General features: G+C 37.8%; 1 protein-coding gene across 2 annotated transcripts; it reads left to right on the top strand.

The window, feature by feature from the left end:
• Nucleotides 1–380: 380 nt before the first annotated feature.
• Nucleotides 381–18,725, top strand: SPAM1 (sperm adhesion molecule 1). 2 transcript variants are annotated; one of them, XM_026051679.1, is made up of 4 exons: nucleotides 381–409; nucleotides 12,875–14,043; nucleotides 15,814–15,903; nucleotides 17,794–18,725. In XM_026051679.1, exons 2-4 carry the CDS (start codon nucleotides 13,078–13,080, stop codon nucleotides 18,448–18,450), a joined length of 1,713 nt encoding a protein of 570 aa, XP_025907464.1. In that variant the 5' UTR covers nucleotides 381–409; nucleotides 12,875–13,077; the 3' UTR covers nucleotides 18,451–18,725. The 2 variants fall into 2 exon arrangements, with proteins under 2 accessions (XP_025907464.1, XP_025907466.1); XM_026051681.1 differs by lacking the exon at nucleotides 381–409 and adding an exon at nucleotides 4,879–4,907.
• The last annotated feature ends 486 nt before the right edge of the window (nucleotides 18,726–19,211 follow it).

Below are 19,211 nucleotides of genomic sequence, written 5' to 3'. Positions count from 1 at the left end.
TCAGGTGGTGCCTGGTGCTCCATTGGTCAAACTAGTGGGGCACTAAATGAAGTAAACGAAAAAAAAAAAAGAAGTAAAATGAAGTCAGAATGTAAAATAAGACCTCTTTAGAAAAGAAAAGGGAAAACAAAAAGAGATCTCTTTTAAAGTGTTTGCTTGGTATTCTTGAGGTAAGCTATAGACACAGTGCAAGCCCTGTGGCAGGTAATGTTTTCTTATACTACTTGCTGCAAGCGTCTGTGACAGGAGACACCTTTAATCAACTACCCTGTAATTATGCTAAGTTTTTCAGTAAATGACAGATCCCAATTGGCTGGGCCAGAGCCCTGCCTTTCCAGACAAAGCTAATTACACTGTCCGCTCAACCATTCATTCATTTCAACAAGTCCTGACCTGTGGTATCATGTGGGTGAGTATTTACCACAGATACTTTTATTGCTTAAATTTTCACTATTTCAAAATTTAAAGTTTCTGAGCTCCCTAAAGGGAAGATTCATTTAGATAAGACTTTTAGAAGGACTGTCAAGTATCATATATAACACCCTACACAAATTAAGCATTTATCTTCTCAGTGTGATATTATTTTCAATTTTTTTAGCCTGTTTTGAATTTTTTAATCTCAAGTGATTCATTGAACTATTAAACAAACAAAGACTATCTTGAAAGAGTAAATAGTGGTTGTCGTAGTTATTGAGTAAAATACATCTTCATATCAAAATTCTAAACTAATGTTACATGAATACCATTTATTTTGCACTCTTTATGTTAAATTGTTCATCTAGACAATTATTTCTGGGGCCAGGGAATATGTTTTGTTTACCGGCAGCAATACATTGATATGGATTTTGTTAGGAGTCTACTGCTTTAAACTTATGCTTTAAGTTATTTCTACCTAGTGACTGTTTCTAATAAAGGGTGGATGAGAAGATACCTTAGTATTTTCAGCCTTTCAACTCAGGTAAATGATATATTGCAGTGTAATTATTATTTTTCTATATGGAGCCAGAGATGGGGAATGCAATCCACAAAAAAATCAAAGGCAAGAGTTTTGTGTAAGTTGCTCATAAACAATGGGGCAATTCTTGACAGTTCCTACGTGGCAATGGGTTAGTGTGAGCTCCTGCTGAGAAGTTCCTGTGAGTTTCTCCTACCTGGAGAAGACTCAGAGAATGAGGATGTGGGAGATGTCCTGCCTCTTTGTAGGATCCTGAAGCAGGGGCTTGGAGAGCTGGACTTGCATGGGCAGCAATCTGTGTCACACAGGTGGTCCAGATTCACGCTCTTGGCATATGAGACACTGCGGCCCTTTTTGCTTAAACACAAAAGGTGGTTTTTTTTGTTGGGTTTTTTTTTTTTTTTTGTTTGTTTTTGCTTCCATTAGTTAGCCAAAATTTGTATTATTTCAGTTAGAGGAAGGTCAAGTATCCTTGGTGACTGTCCATAAAAGCTGGGTGAGACTTTGCTTTCCTGAACTGTGCCAGATCCAAACATACAGAAATTGTTCTTTCCTCAGAGCTGCCAGCCTCTTTTCCTACTCCTTTGCTCTAAATCCTTTTCCTTAGGCTTTCTCTAAGGGTTGTGATAATGTGCTTGCAGAGGCTGGGTTGGATCCCATCTGTGCTCCTTTTCTCTTTTCATCTGAAGCTGTCAATTCTTTGCATAGCCATTTCCCAAAGCAGTGCTCCATAAGCCTCCTTTATAAGTCACCACTGTTCTGCATACCTTTGTATTCACCTTTGTTTTGAGGCTTTGACACCTGCCTGCCCATCTCTTTCACCTCTCTCCAGGGGTGGGTGGCAATTAGGCTGGCTGCTCCACATTAGTAGGTTTATTGAAATAACAAAAGACTACGAGGATTGTGAAGAAGCAGAGGATGATAAGGGGCACAGAAGGAAACAGTAGGAAAGAGCGACTATTCTCGAGGGAAGATTAATTTCTTTACTATGGTTTCGTATTTTCTTTGGATTGTATTTATTTATAGAGAGTCATAAGGGAGACAGGAATACGAAATGAACTATAGTCCCAGGAGATCAAGTTTGAAAAGAGAAAGCGTTCAGGTATAGCAAAAGAGAACTGAAACCACATACTATGAAGAGAGAGGCTAATATATAAACTGACTGAAGTTAATAAGTAATATTTATTTTCAAGGATAGATCACCTCTGAGAACTTTCCTACCTCCCACTCTTGTTGCTCTAGCTCTAAAAATGATTGCTATTGAAAATCTGGGAACAATTTTATCAATGCAGGTTGGGTTTCCTCTCAGAACTACACCAATTCTCCTGCTTTTCAAAGGGAATTCCTCTATTCAAGTGATGTCCTAATGATGGAGCTTACCTTCTTACCTAACGGAGCTTACCTTACGTTAAGTTCAGGAAGGGAGAATGCAGGGAGGAAGGGGACGAGCTGTTTTCTTTGGTGGCCAGCGATAGGACGAGGGGTAATGGCCACAAGCTGGAGCACAGGAAGTTCCGTCTCCAGGTGAGGAGCAACTTCTTTACTGTTAGGGTGACAGATCAGTGGAACAGGCTGCCCAGGGAGGTTGTGGAGTCTCCTTCTCTGGAGGTCTTCAAAACCCACCTGGATGCCACCCTGTGCCACATGCTGTAGGTGCCCCTGCTTGAGCAGGAAGGTTGGACTAGATGATCTCTAGAGGTCCCTTTCAACCTTAAATATTCTGTGATTCTCTCCTGGAAGATCCTCATTTTTCCAAACAGAGGACTTTTTTTTTTTTTTTTTTTTTTTTTTGACTGAAACCATTTTACATTCTGAACTGTGTTAATTTTAATACTGCGTTACCTAAAAGGACTGGGCAAAAGCATGTTTTGCCTGTCCCATAGGAACTTTTTAGAGCTGCCACACCTCTTTCAAAGGCATAGCTTTTTTGTAGCATACAGATCCTTTTTCAATATTAATCACTACAATAGGGTAATGATTTGCTGAGGGAAAACATTTTTAACACAGATGTGAAATTCTGGACTTCCAAATAATATTCTGGTGGAAAAGGGAAAAGCATGTTTATCAATGGAGCATTATGATCCTCCATAATTCAGACTCCATGTGAAAATGCCTGTATACTTGAGGGTACGTTGTCTTGTTTGGAAAACCTCACCTACAAGATCTAGTAAATTGTTTGAGGAACCTGTTTTTGTGCTGTGACTTAAAGTCCACTGTGATCTGAACTTTAGCTCTCATGTAAAAATTGCTGTCAAGAAGAGTTTAAAATGAACCTGGAGTGCAACATATTGCTGCAAAGAAAAATACATTGGGCATCTTTAGATGGAACTGAAAAGCAGTACATTGATGAAAGTGTTCAATGATTATTTGATTTGCTTGGTTGATGTCTCCACGGAACAGGATAATGAATGAAAGCTGTGCCTACAACCTTGCCAGGTAGTCAGGGAGAAGAAAAGGTTGAATATACAGGCTGAAACAAAGAAAATATGTGTGTTTATTTTTTACTTCTAAAGGCCAGTAATTAGAATTATTCAAGAGGTCTCAGTATAACACAGTGAAAGATATCTGACAAAACAAAGGAAATTGCTACTTGGAATTTGAAAATGTCTGTCATCTGCCCAAAGTCCCAGATTTGTGAAGTACAGGAATGTGATTCAAACAGACTTGCAGATTTATCTGTGCTTCACTTAGCTAGATGGTTCAGTGGATACATGTTTAAATTTTTTTCATATGATATTGACTAGTAATAAATATATTTAATGATTTTGAGTCTTTCTTATAGAGAATAAATTTGGATATATTTTGCCTTAAAGCATTAGAGATTCAGCAGACAATAAACATTTTGCAGAACAGCCCTAGTGAGTTGAATTTCTCTGCAAAGCGTTATGCAAAGAATTCTTATCTTATCCTTGTTTCCTTTTAAAAAACTGCCATGGAAATTGTTGTTACAGAATTTGAGTACTGCCAAACCTAATTATACTCAGTGCAGCGAAGGATTTTTTCCAAATACTCTTGAAAATGTGTTCAGACAGTTTATTTGGCTAACTCACTCAAACACCAATTAAAACATCAATAAACAGACTGCTAGGATATTAGGAATTTTTACAGAAATGAGAATTAGAATTTGCAAGAGGAAAAACATAGAGAATCAATAGGAAGAGAGATTTTTTTCTAAGATTTTTAAATTAGTCATGGAACACTGGAGTAGTGATGATAAGAATATAAAAATTATCTGGAAATACTAGTAAAAACATATAGTAGTATCACATTTAAGCAATCAAACAGTAATTTGACCATATCTTTTGTATATCCATTCTTCTTGTGAAAGGGAGGCTCTCTCCAATCTGGAGGATTAGCTACTGTTCATTAAAATACAAGCATATCATGTATAAGTATATAAAGGCATACATAGGCAATATAAAATTCTTTAAGTAATTCAGTTGGGAATGTCAGTACAGAAATTTGTGTTTGCGTTTTTGGAGTTTATTTTTAGACTTTGAGTTCTTACGCAACCATTGTCCTCTATTCTGAAAAAAAGGTACTCAGGAAAAGGATTAAACAATCATGGAAGATCTGGTTTGGCAATTCCTGGTGCCAAGGACAGCTGGAGCACTCAGGTGTAGTTTGACAATCACTTCTTAAATCAGCAGTGCTGGCTACACTAGCCAGTTTTGCTGGTTTATGTATCTGTGCTGTGAACTTGGTTGGAGGAAGGGGGAAGCCTTTATCTCTTCTCTTTTGGCTGAGGTACTTCTAACCTGAACCAGATCTGGACTGTGCAAGATAGATGGTACAAATTTCCAAATTTGCACTGTTTTTTTGAGGATCTTCCTATTCCTCACAAGCATTAATATTAGTCTGACAATACCTATGTGTACTAAATCAAGATCATTGATCTCTGTTTTAGAAATGCCAAAGTGAGGAATCAACTGGGGAACAGAGGGAATGCAGTGTAAGTGTGAGATTCTTCTTCTCTTCCTTCTGTGGCTGTTTTTGACTCTGACATCAGTTTTTAATGAGTAGCCTCTTGGCTAGGATATATGTCTTTAAAAGACTGTGGATGAGCATGAGGATTAAAATCTTGTACAGGCTGAGAGGGGCATAAACTCAAGTATCTCACTTAGGATGAGAGTTCTAATGAACGAGAAAAGTTGTGAAAGCTGCATTAAAAAAAGGCAGTGATACTACTCTCTTCTTTCAGAAGGCCTCTTCCATAGTGAAGAAAATGGGGCTATTTCAATCTAGAGAAGACTTATACATATTTCAAAATTTCATGTTTTATTTAATAGTAGTTTCATAAAAGTAGGACATAATATTTAAACATTTGCAATATGTAATACCATATTGTGTCTACAACAGAGGCAATTATTTTCACAGCAACAAATACAAATACACATTTTATATGAATCTGGTCCCATCTGCCTATATGACCTCATTTAACCATAGCTTTAAAGTGATTTAATTCACTGATTCCATTAACAAAAACCTTTCGTGTGCAAACTTCCGCATCCTTCCTTTTTTCAATATAATGACAAGACCAAATGATTTCTTATCAGTATATTCCATTGTGAATTTATCATTAGTTAATAAATAATTAATATTAATATGCACATTCTTTGCAACACCTCAATCTATAGTAAAAAATCATAGAAATGTATATTGATGATCTTAAGATGCGAACTGTTCCCATATGCTCTCAGTTAGTCACTCTATCATAGCTAACAATCATTTTCTTCCTTGGGATTCAGGAAGTGCATCTCTGCTATGTCACTGTTCTATGCAAAAAAAATATATATGTGAGAATATATGGACTTTTCCTTGCAATTTGTGAAATCTGGTTTACTACATTAGCATAAGGGTGTCAGATACTGGTTGTGCTTATTGGCATAAGTTTAAGTTTAATATTTGTGGACCAGACTTAACTAGCCATGTTGAATTATCAAGTCTAAAATTAATATATTAATACTACTCTCATACCTATTTTCCATTAAAAAAAAAAAAAAAGAGAATTCTTCTAACACTTTGTGATGAGTCTTGGTTGTATGCCAAACAACCCAATACATGTGTTTGATAGGCCACATCATCAGGCAGTAGCACTAAATATTTGCATGCGGTTCAAGCATATATTCAGTTCTCATCTTTTCCATTTTTTCACTGCCTTTGGCCAGTAAAACATATTTTCAAGGTCATTTGGCATTGCCCCGTTTATTATTCTACAGCTATCAGTGGTGCCCAGTAATGAGACAACATGTAAAAGGCACAAACTGAAACAGGAAATTCAATTTAAAAGCACAAAACCCATAATTCTTTACTGTGAGGGTGGTTGAACACTGGAACAGGTTGTTAACAGAAGCTGTGGAGTCTCCATTCTTAGAAATATTCAAAAGCTATTTGAACATGGTCTTGGGCAACATGCTCTAGCTGACCCTGCTTGAGCAGAAGCCCCTTCCAACTCCAAATATTCTGTGATTCTGCATTTCCCACAGATGTGATATTGTACAGTTCCATTTTTGATCACATTTAGTTTTACATTTCAATCTATTCTGTGAAAAAGGACTAAATTAAATCAAGAAAACTCAAAACTCTCTTTTTCTTCCAAAGGTAATCGTTATGAATGTCAAATTCAAGAAAATCTAAAACAGTAACTATTCCCTAGAATGAGGGCATTTAGATCCATCACTATGTACTTCTAGTCAGACAGCCCTAGAGCAATTAGCGTTAATATATTGTAAAGATATTGACTTTTTGATGAAGACAAGGGCAACTTTATTACTCAGCTCACTTAGACTGACAGGCGTGGAGACCGAAAAGAGCAACATATATTAGAGCTGTCATCGTTAAGTTAGGCCAGAGGCAATCCTTTTAACTGGAAGCTATCACGTAAAATAATCCATTAACTTAGGCCCAGAAGAGTACATTATAGCAAAATTTGGAAGAGAAAAACTTCTGTCAAACTAAAGAGCTTACCCTAGCATTGTGTCCTGTAGCACTCTGACTTCGATGGGGGCAAGAAATCCTTCATAGCCAAAGCCAGAGGCACTGTAAAAGCTGGGCTACTTCTAATAAAATTCTTCTCTCTTTCTCTCTCTCTCTTTCTCTCTCTCTCTTTCTCTCTCTCTCTTTCTCTCTCTCTCTTTCTCTCTCTCTCTCTTTCTCTCTCTCTCTCTTTCTCTCTCTCTCTCTCTCTCTCTCTCTCTCTCTCTCTCTCTTTCTCTCTCTCTCTCTTTCTCTCTCTCTCTCTTTCTCTCTCTCTCTCTTTCTCTCTCTCTCTCTTTCTCTCTCTCTCTTTCCTTCCTCCCTTACCCTCTCCCTTCCCAACTATGTTATAGCTTGACAAAACCTGTTAGATAGAGGATCACAGTCTTGGCAAATGCCAGTTTATCTCAGCTCTTCATGTTTGATTAGTTTAATCTAGCTTAGTTTAGATGTCATTCCCTTCAGCTGAACCTGCTGAAACATGTGAAGGGCAATAAGGATATAGAGGTATCTCAGCACCAAAAGGATGAACAGGGAAAAGGTGTGTCTGTTGACTGAATGGGGAAGGTTACCTAGTATAAAGGCACAGAAAAGACCTTCATCGTCTTTCTCTCTAATGGTAAGACCAGTCTTCAAGAATCTCAAGGTCTTGAGACCATTTGGAAAATCCAGAGCAAGGAAAAGTTACCCTTGATGAGAAATGTATGTTTAAACAAATTGGGCAGACACAAGTCCATGGAACCTGATGGGATATACATCAATGCTGAGAGAGCTGGTCAATGTCATTATGATGATATCAATTATCTTTGAAAATTCAGAGTATTTAAAGGAGACTCCTGATGACTAGAGGAAAGAAAATGTCACTACTATCCTCAAGAAGGCCAAAAAAAGAGAACCTACAGGCTGGTCAGATCAGGCTCACCCCAATCAATAGAAGGCTGATGGAGCAAATCCTCCTGGAAATCATTTCCAAGCACTTTAAGGAGGAGAAGAGATTTAGAGTTGTCAGCGTGGATTTACAAAGAGGAACTCAGGCCTGACTAACCTGACAGCCTTCTACAATGAGATTACTGGCCTGAGAGACAAGGGCAGAAGAGTGAGTGTTGTTAATCTTGACTTCAGCACAGCTTTTGATGATGTCTCATACATCTTTATAGGCACCCTTACAGGCAAACTGATGGAGGTCAGATATGGACAGTGAGGTGGACTGAAAGTTAGCAGAATGACCAGGTTTAAAGGGTTATGTTCAGTGGCACAAACTCCAGCTGGAGGCCTCTAACTTATGTTGTCTCCCAGAGACACACAGCACACAGCTAACATCTTCATTAACGACCTCAGTGTGACCTGGATCATGAGACAGAGGGTGTTCTCCACAAGTTTGCAGACAAGGCAAACTTGGAAGAGATGGTTGTTAGATGAGATGGTTGTGCTGCCATTGAGAAAGACATTAACAATCTGGAGAAATGTGCCAACAGGAACCTCATGAAGTTTAAAAAGGGAAATGCAAAATCTTGGAACTTTGGAGGACCAACCCCTTTCATCAGTACAGACTTGGGGACTGACTGGCTGGAGAGCAGCTTTGTAGGAAAGGACACAAGGGGTCCTGGTGCATTAACAAGCAATACACACTTGTAGAAACTGAGTCCAACAGCCTCCTGGGCTGCATTAGAAGAGCAGATCAGCCATCAGGCTGAGGCAGGTAATTATTCCCTTCCCAACTGGTGAGACCACACTTGGAATACTGTCCACATTTCTGGGCTTCCCAGTGCAAGGACATGCACGTACTAGAGCAAGTTTGTCAAACTACCACAATAATTAAAGGATTAGAGCATCTGTCATATAAGGAGAAGCTGAGAGAACTGAGATTGTTTAGCCTGTAGAATAGAAGTGTTTTTCTTGGTTTCATTTCCAGGTAGTTGGAGGAAGTGCATGAAGCACATTTTACTACAAGTGTCACCAAGGAGGTGTTATGCAAATGGGGTAGTAATCTCTTGGATCAGTTGAAGCAAATAAGATCATACTTCCTTTTTAGGTCATGATCTAAGTTGAACTTATGAAACTGCTCTTCTTTGGAAGCAGTTCCTGAGTTATCAGCTCAGCAGCTGTGGAATTTGGTGAATGGTGTGTATGGATGTTCATATGTGACATAAGCTACTGCTTTGATACCAAGAACCTGTTTTCTCCCGAGAGTAATAATGCCTGGAAGCTTGCTTTTTTTTTTTTTTTTTTTTTTTTTTTTTTTTTTTTTTTTTTTTTTTTTCTGCTTGCACTTCCACTTAAAAAGCCTTCTCTCTCTGCTACCAGACCCTCCTCCAAGAACTGTTGCTATTATTGTTTATTTGACAGTTTTTCAGTTGGATTTTTTTTGATCCTAGTGGTTGTATCCTTGAGCATCTCATTTTATCTATATGTACTGATCTCTTCAAGGTGAGAAAACTGAATAGTCTATTGTTCTCTTCTCAGCTACACAGGCAAGGTAAATGCTTTTAAATGGTCAGCAGCACCAGCTCTGGTCTAGGTCAGTGGCAAGGGACATTATTGACTTGGCCTTTCTATAACGGGAAGGATACAGTGAGAAAGATTATAAAGGCTAAAAAAAATTGTTTCTGTTCTGACAGTGAGCAGGCAACTCTGCACTTAAAATTTTTACAGCTTCAAAGGAATGGAGTTGTTGATCCTAGTAGAAACGGTGTGCCCTTGTGGAGATGAAAGCTGAACACAGGCAGCTAGTTGGGATGTGATGTCTCCTCTGCCACTTTCATAGTGTATTTGGGATACTGTGTCCAGTTTTGAGTGTGCTACAAGAAAGGCACTGCCATGATGGAAGAACTCCAGTGAAGGGACATAGTGATAGTCAGGGAGCTGGAACATAGGAGATAGAGGAAGAGGTTGAAACAACTGGGTTTGTTAAGCCTTAGGAGAAGATTTAAGGAATCTCTTATTCTTTTAATGCCTAGTGGCATGGTTGCCAGACTCTTCTCAGAGGCGCAGTGATGGAATGAGAGACAACATATGAGATTGCAACATGGGAAATTGCAATGAGATGTTAAGGAAATATGTTTTCACCATAAGAGGAGCCAAAAACTGGAACAGGTTGTCCATAGAAACTGTGATATTTCAGATCTCAGAAATACTCAAAACATGACTGGACAGGTCCTGAAGCAAATCAATCTAATTTAACATGCTTTGACTGGAAAGTTGGACTAGGTGACCTGCAGCAGTCCCTTCCAATCTACATTATTCAATGATTCTATTATTCTGCGATTTGTATCTATTTCTTGCCACTGCTCCAGGTCTGCAAAAGCCTTCTCTATGTAAGTCAAAGGAAACCCAGCTGTACATGCTCTGACAGGGTTACTCCACACTCCCTGTTACAGACCACACTCCCTGTGGTCATAACTTCTATTTGGCAGTAAACTGTATTAATTATATGATATAATGATACGATATGCTAATATGATGTATTATAACTGCTTAGAAATGATATAGGGATAGTTGAACTAATTCTACTTATGTGCAATTTAAGTTTAATTGATAATTCATCAGCACTAGTCATTGATTCAGTAATATAGGGAATGGAACATCTAGGGAATGGAACATCTCTCGTATGAAGAGAGGCTGAGCGAGCTGGGCCTGTTTTCTCTGGAGAAGAGGCGGCTCAGAGGGGATATGATTAATATGTATAAGTTCAGGAAGGGAGAATGCAGGGAGGAAGGGGACAGGCTGTTCTCACTGGTGGCCAGCGATAGGACGAGGGGTAATGGACACAAGCTGGAACACAGGAAGTTCCGTCTCCAGGTGAGGAGGAACTTCTTTACTGTTAGGGTGACAGAGCAGTGGAACAGGCTGCCCAGGGAGGTTGTGGAGTCTCCTTCTCTGGAGGTCTTCAAAACCCGCCTGGATGCCACCCTGTGCCACGTGCTCTAGGTGTGCCTGCTTGAGCAGGAAGGTTGGACTAGATGATCTGTAGAGGTCCCTTCCAACCTTAAATATTCTGAAATATTCTGAAATATTCTGAAATATGGATGCACATTTGAGAGGGTGAAGGTAGAAAATGTGAGCTTTTCATCTTAATAAGCAAATGTTCAACTTTATGTCTATGCCATTATCCACTTTCTCTAAAATGTCTCCATGTAGTTCAGGTAAATAAACAGAAATGTACTGAGGGTTTTGTTTGGAGCACAATGTGCCATGGAGCCAGGTTGACAATGGCCCGTGGGAGAACTGTGCTGGATAGCACAATCTCATGCCACTGGAGTGGCACAAGGAACGGCTAAGAGCCCTGTGCTTCTCCACTGGCAAGCTGCCCAAGAGCTGGCAGCATGCCCAGGAAGGAAAAGAATGAACATGTTCAAAGCAAGAATATACCTAGAGCCTGTTAGCATCAAAAGTGATAGATAAGGATGAGGGAAAATACAACCTGCAAAATTGACTTACTCATCTGGGAAGCTCACAATTGCCTTGGTAATGCAAATTCCTCCCCAGGAATCTCTTTCTACTCCTTGGTGGCTCCTCTTCCAGTACAACTTACCTATTGTCCCAGTTTTCCTCCTGGTTCTCAGATTTAAGAGAGAAAGAGAGAGAAAGCTGGAATCACCTTTAGAGAATGGAATGTCTATGGCCAGAGGAGGGATTTAATTCATTTGTTGACAAAGATTCTTCCATTGTTTCAGTCCTCAAAAGGTTTACATTGCACCATCTCACAGGAATGATAAAAGCCATGTTACTCTGCCTTTTCTTGAATGACAGTTCTGTACACATGCATTTCTTCTTCTTCTTCTTTTTTTTTTTTTTTTTCCCCAAAAGTCCAAGCAAACTTGGGAGCTTTCAGTAGATCTAGATATGATAAAAAATTTAGTGCATGTACAGGGAACCTTCCTAGTGAGAGGAAGATATAATACAGGCTGCAGGAACTAGAAGTTTGTGATTTCCACTACTAACTGAATTCGGTGACTGCAAAGCAAAATCTTATTTCCTTTTATTTTTCCCCCTCTCTCCTCAGAGGTTTTAGATTCCCAAGCATACTGTCATCCCAGGGATACTCTCGTCATCTCCCATATTCTCCTTCAAATCTACTCTTATATTCCTTAGGTATTCGATAGCCAAATCCCCTCTATAAGAGGGGACAGATCAGGAGTTTGATCAGAAGGAATGTGGATTCAGATGTGCTAATATACAGAGAAATGCTTTAGTTTTTGAGCTACGAAGTTAAAAATGGTTGGCTAAACTACAGCCAGCACCATTAGCATTATATTTTTATTGTTATTAAAAGTAACTGCAGCTGCTCATTATCTGTGCACAATCACTTGAACTTGTCTATTGAATTGTGTTCCTCAGCAGATGTAGATTTCGGGTCACTTAATCTGTAAATCTCAAACGGCCTTAGGCAGCATGTAGAAGTCCATATACTAAGATGGTATGCAGCGTTTGATCCTAATTAAAAAAAGTGACTGTCAGATAGAATGCTTACAATATTTCAGATACCTCATTGAGTTGAACAAGTTCATATAGACGGTTTTCTTGAATATTGCCCACCATCTGAGTTCCACTTTGTGTTATCATGGATCTTACCATAGAAGCTCTGTAATATTGACAAAGTCAGCCCTCAAATTTTACTTTCAGATAGGTGAGAAATACTATACATAGATTACTATTGACTAGGAGGACATTGTGTGACATCAGTCATTGACATAATCAGTGATCATGCTGAACATACTGATTCTGCTCAGTGGATCATTGGACACCACCACTGGACACATTTTTATATTTATTCTGATATAGTTTACTTCTATGATTGATTATTGTGTTTTTCTTCAAAGGGGAATTTTACTCAAAGATGCCAGTGTATTCAAAGTCACAAATTGCTTTCATTTCATGATTACAAAAGAAATATTAATTACATATCACTTTACCCACATTTATCTGTTTTCTTTTCTGCATTAGGTCTTAGAAGTTGAGAAGTTATCTGCTGTCTGAAATGGTAGAAAATGTGGCATGAAGGATATCTCTTTTTAAAAACACTGCTTAATTCATTTTAAGAAATATATTGTATGCTAAAGATTTTGAGAGACTGACATCCCTCTGAGCATCTTGATAGCATTTAGTTTGTCTAACCAGAAGTGCCTGATGTCACTACATATGGTAAAATGGAAACTCTGAGACAAATCCAAAGTTTTGGTATTTGTGCTACCTGTACAACTGCTACGGCATCCTGTATGGTGTTCAGTCTTCTAGTTTCCTGCTGCTCATCTCTGAATGTACGAGCTCGTCCATTTATTTCTAATTCACCTTTCATTTCTGTCTGGAATGCTCCTACAGAACTTTGTGTCGAAAGGACAGGAGTGCAGCTAGATATGGATTTTTTTTCTCTCACTGGAAGCACATTGAAGACATCCGTCGGACAAAACATCACTCTGTTTTATCCAGACAGGCTTGGTTACTATCCTTACAAAAATGAAATCACTGGAGAGGCAGTCAACGGAGGACTTCCTCAACTGTCTGTGCTGGAGAATCATTTAAAAAAAGCCAAAGAAGACATTCAGTTTTATATTCCTTCAGATGAACAGATTGGACTGGCTGTCATTGACTGGGAAAACTGGAGACCTGTGTGGATAAGAAACTGGGGTTCTAAAGACATCTATAGACAGGAATCCATTGAACTGGTTCAGCAGAGAGACCTAAGCCTATCAGAAGCTGAAGCCAGGACTATAGCTAAACTGGAATTTGAAACTGCAGCAAAATCAATTATGTTGGAATCTTTAAAGCTGGGCATAGCAATGAAGCCAAATCGTCTGTGGGGATATTACCTTTATCCAGACTGTTATAACTATGATTACAAACAAAATCCACATAATTATACAGGAACTTGTTTAGATATTGAAAAAGCAAGAAATAACGAGCTTAACTGGTTGTGGGAGAAAAGCACTGCACTTTATCCATCTATCTATCTAGAAACAGCTTTAAGATCTTCCAGAAATGCACGAGCCTTTGTTCGCAATAGAGTTCAAGAAGCCATTAGAATTTCATATGTCTCTAATTCTACTCATCCTCTTCCAGTTTTTGTATATACACGTCCAGTATTCACAGATGTCTATGAAGAATATCTCTCTCAGGTGAGTGGAACTTGACTTTAAATATTTTAAATTTAGGTGATGTTAGAATGTATGGTAACTTGTATTAGAAAAAAAAAAGTATATAGAATTTAAGAAAAAGCTTAAATTAACCTATCAGCTATACTTGGTCAAACCTAGTACTGAGAGGTCTATTTCCAAATTTTCCTCATAATATTTACTAAATAGTGTTCTACTGTCTGAGTAGTCCCTACATCTTGCAAAATATTACAAAGCCGTAAAGCATGCTTTGGTACATTAACTCAGAGAAAAGAATTAGGAATAATCTCTTCCAAAGAGAATTAATAAAATTTGGCTGGCCTAATGTCTGCTATTTTATGTCACAACAAACACATGAGTCTTTGTTTTTTTTTTCTTAAACTCTTTTTTCTCCTTGTTTCTGCTTTGAGTTATATGAAATGTTTCTCTTCTTGGCTTCTTAGAGGACTGTCAGGGGACCCTGTAGATGAAAACATTAAGATTTGGTTCCCCAGCTGAAGTAAGAGAGGACATTACAATAGTCACTTCTTTGCTCTATTTCTTTTTTTTTTTTTTTTTTCTCTATTGAAATTATAATGTGTATATCTTCATTTCCCTATTTCCAAATAATTTCTATTGAAGGTATTCTTATACAGTAAATTACCCTTCTTTCACTCACAATTCTTCTCATTATTTTGATAATATAGCTTAATTGTTCTCCAGAAATCAAAGAACCTCATTGCTTACTTAAGATTTGAAGTACTGATGAAAAATCAATTTCATTTATAAAAATCAGAACATAAAAATGTCACATAGACATAAAGCTAAAGCAGGTCACAAGTCTTTTGATAAGATGGATGAATTTTAAAGCTAATGAAAAGAATTCTGCGTGGTTATATCGCAGGAACTGAGTGATATTTTAACATTTCATAAGTTGTTCAGATTTAGGCGCTGATTAAGATCTGGTTATCTCAGTACGTTTCTGATTACACTTTTCTCCTCACATTTTTATGTGTATCTGTCCTATGAGAGATGCCACCAAGTTGTGGGAGCTCCTCCTGGCCCTGGCCATGCTGGTCATCCAGCCATGAGGAAGGGGGAAGTTTGCAGGTGTGATGCTCGTGACTGCATGGACACTCCTGTGCTTGGTGTCCTCTTTCAGACCCAGGTAGAGCACCGGATGCACCTCCAGCTCTTTGGTTACTTTCAGAGAGCAGTGGGGCTGTTCAGGATCCCTGACACTTTTTCTAGTTACTAACTTTAAATCCTGTAACCCCCATTCCCTTCTTATCCTTCTATTCTGTCCTGTAACCCTTCACACCCGTGGGTTGTCCCCCATGTTTAGTTGTTTTCTCCTGATCTCTCCCTTCCCAAATAGGCTTTAGGGTTTTGATAGGGGAATATGTGGCCTTAATGTGACCTTATGCAGTGGCATCCTCTTGAGAAAAGGGACTTCTGTTGGTGAAAGCTCATTCCCTTGCTATATTTCTGCTCTAGCTCATTCTAGTAGATAAAATTAAGTAAAGCAAGTTGCTCTACCCAAGCCCTGCCTTGGGCAATATTACTGAAGCTGGTTACTACCAACCCTGCGTGGACAGAAGGCAATGAAGCAAAGCAAAACACAACAAAAGGTTGGAAATGGTTAAATGGGTGAATGTCACATGCCTGAGCACTGGCTCAATTTAGTAATTACTTAAGTGGTTATTTTGGTTATATAATTTTATATATGTAGTATGCCTTTTGTCCTTATGTTATAACTTACATTAGTGTGATTCTTTGCACGTTTACTCTCAGGAAGACCTGGTAAATACAATCGGAGAATCTGCTGCTCTGGGTGCATCTGGAATTGTGATCTGGGGTGACTTGAATTTAACACAAAATAAGGTATGACAGTTAATTTTATGAGGTCCTAATGAGCAGTAAAATCAAAAGGGTGTTAAGCATTATGACTTACATCATATGTTTTACTCTATTAACTCCATGCAGTCAACAGACCTTGTGTCTTCTCTAGTTAATGAAACGAACACATTCAGGCTTATACAACTTGCCCATGACTATGCAGGCTAAGAGTTTAACCTTTGAATGTACCAATGTTGGTTGTGGACAACCAACTGGATAAGCTACTATGATAATTTGACACAAGCTGGTACTTGTTTAGCTAATTTAAGGAAAGAGGTCTCATATTTCATTGTATTCCAGTGGGGAGATTACAGAAAAATTCCTTGGACTTGCTCAAGGCAATCATTCCAAGGTCCTTCCTTTTTATTTTTCACGTGGTGCACTTATTTAAAATCTTAGGAGAATTGCAGCTCCCACCTGTTCTGTGTTTCATAAGTAGTAGTCTGACTAATTCCAGTGTAAAAAGATCTGAGTCAGAAAAGGAATAAAAAAGTAACTTGTTTTAGGAAAGTCAAATTTACAGTTTGAGAAACATTGTTATAAGGGTGTTCAAATAAATCTTTTGAACGAGCTCATTCCCACTCAGGCAATTTTGATATTAAAAATCTACTGTATGTGAAGCACTTTCACCCTCCTTTGAAGTCTTCTAAGAGCACAGAATTGAAACTCCTCAGTCCTGTTTGGCTTCCTGTAACAGAATGCATGGCCAAATAAAACTCCTGTAGTTTCTTTTAGGGTCAAATAGTCAAAGTCATCCAATTTGCCCTTTTTCTATATGTACATGGCTTTCAGAGTGCACATCAGTTGCACCTGAAGCTTTTTTGCACACTACTATATACACTGCCCTATAACAGGACATAGATGAGCAAAAATTTTCCTGCTCAAATTCTGAGTTTTGTTTGAGTAAATAGAATTTTCCACATCCCACCGCCTCTCAGCAGTTAAATATTCCTATAAGACTCACTTTTGCTACGATTTCACAAAAAAAAATTCTAGCCAGAAATTTTATATTATCTAAAAGAAAAAGAAACAGACAACTACACAGTAATTTATTTACTTGGGTGGGATAACTTAATATAATAACTGCTTGGCTTTAGGCTGCTTTTAACATTCTAAAGTTCATTGTAGCAAATACTGCAGGTGAATACTACAGGGCACCCAACCCCCTTCAGACATTACAGATTCTAACTGCAGTTGAGGTCAGTGAGGTGAGGGCTCTAACACCTTCTGTTAAGGCACAGAGGTCTTTGGGAAACACTTGCTTACTCTAAAGATGGGTGAAAAGCCACACTTCACATACAAAGAGGCTCAAGTAAGATAGTTGGGCCAAAAATTCCTAAAGCCTCTAATTATTAAGCTGGTCAAGCATATGTAGAATAAACACCAACTGCATGATTAGATGATCTTGACATATTTTTATGCTTTGCATTCAAAATTCTTGTGAAAACTAGTCCTGCAGCTTAGGGCTAGTCAGGTCAGGGGAAAACTGAAGAGTCTCACAGAAATGATTTTATAGAAGAAAACCTATTCAGGGCCCCGTTCAAAATATTCAAGCAATTTGAAAAGTAAGTTTGATCCTTCATAGAATTTCTTCAAATGCATCTGATTCCAAATGCTACAAGCAAAGTTGCAAAGTGAAAGTCTTAATTCAGTTACTTTCTGACAGCAGTGCTTTCAATAATGTCTCCAACAACCACCCCACATTAATTTGCTGTGATGTTTGAATGATATGGCAACTTTTCAGATAAACCTGATTCAAACTACCAGTTATAACTATTATTGAAACCTTGAGAGAAAACCAGTACAGCACATTAAATTGACAGCATTTTTATAGCTTATTTACTAAACTTTTCAGCTATGATGTTCTTTTTGCAGAACACCTGTAAGACTTTGGACAACTACCTTAGAGGGACGCTGACTCCTTACCTCATCAACATCACCATGGCAATGAAAATCTGCAGCCAGGTACTATGCCAAGACTTGGGTGCTTGTGCACGGAAAAAATGGAATTCCAGTGACTACCTTCATCTGAACTCGGAGAATATGGTCATTCAAATGACAAAAGATGGAAAATACACTCTACAGGGGCAACCAACATTTCAGGATCTGCAAATGTTTACAGAAAAATTTGAATGCCGCTGTTATGCAGGGTACAGCTGCGAACCTCGTGTTGATATAAAGGACATGCATTACCTCCACGCTTGCATTTCAGAAGATCTTTGCATTCACATATCCTCAAATTTATTTTCTAATATAGAAGCTGCTAGAGGAACGATCCCATCTAACAGAACTATTTTTTCATTTACCTCTCCGTCTAAGATGACATTATCTACACAACATGAAATAAAAGATTTCCAATCTGCTATTGGAAATAATATACCCAATATAACAACTACAGAATATAACATCACTGCTACCACTAATTACAATTTAGAAGCAAATTATACTCGCAGTTTCAGTAGTTCTTCATCAAATAAGATAAGGCTTTTTAATATGTTTTGTTTAATTCCAATTTTGAGCACCTTAGTATAAATGACCCATGAAAGTGAGAATGAAATTCTTTTTCATTGACGTTGTTTGAAATTCTAGAAGTTTTATTTGTTTATAAGAATTGTTTCTGAAATGTGTGAAACAGCTGCAACTACGTGCTCTTCTCTGTATCAGGTTACTTTTGACACATCAGCTTCAATGTATTTCTTCAGTTTAATTCTAAGCTACTATTTGGACCAAAGATTTAGTGGTCTGTATATATTGCTTACACTGACAAGATAATCCAGAATAATGAACAATTTTTAATAGTTTATTAAAAAAAATTTATTCATAATGTAATTTTGTATTCTTCAAGTTAAGCCAGATAAATCTATCTCCTTTTGGATTTAAGTGAGTTTCAGTTGTCAACTTGTTGGTGCTTCATGTAGGAATGAATGTCATCCCACGTGAATATTAGCTCCTAAAAATACTTGGCTTAACTTTAGACTTGTGAGAATTTTCAGCATAAAATTTACTCTTAAGACTTGCATAATCTTACTTTAAAATCTTACTCTTTTTTTTCCCTACTTTTCACAGTATCTGTCAAGATAATTTGTTTTTCATTTAACTGAACATATTCCTAAGTCTTAAAAAGTTTCTGAGCTTAAAGTAAACCTTTACATAAAATACTAAAATTTCATTATTGTTTAAAATTTTAACTGTATCAGTTATTCCTTCCTTCTTTATTCCCTTCTCCCAAGCCTTCCTATTTATGTCCATTTTCCCCTCCTTGGCTTTCAGTTGTTTTGTCTGGTCAATTCTCA

This window comes from Nothoprocta perdicaria, unplaced genomic scaffold (assembly GCF_003342845.1).
Source record: "Nothoprocta perdicaria isolate Ctin4 unplaced genomic scaffold, notPer1 scaffold_79, whole genome shotgun sequence".
Classification (NCBI taxonomy): Eukaryota; Metazoa; Chordata; class Aves; order Tinamiformes; family Tinamidae; genus Nothoprocta; species Nothoprocta perdicaria.
The sequence above is the reverse complement of the archived record's forward strand: the minus strand, read 5'-3'. Positions and strand labels throughout refer to the sequence as shown.

Coding starts and splice junctions, on each gene's coding strand:
- SPAM1 (XM_026051679.1), top strand. CDS start 13,078: ATGGAAACTCTGAGACAAATCCAAAGTTTTGGTATTTGTGCTACCTGT. Junction 14,044..15,813: donor ATGAAGAATATCTCTCTCAG/GTGAGTGGAACT, acceptor GTTTACTCTCAG/GAAGACCTGGTAAATACAAT. Junction 15,904..17,793: donor TGAATTTAACACAAAATAAG/GTATGACAGTTA, acceptor TTCTTTTTGCAG/AACACCTGTAAGACTTTGGA.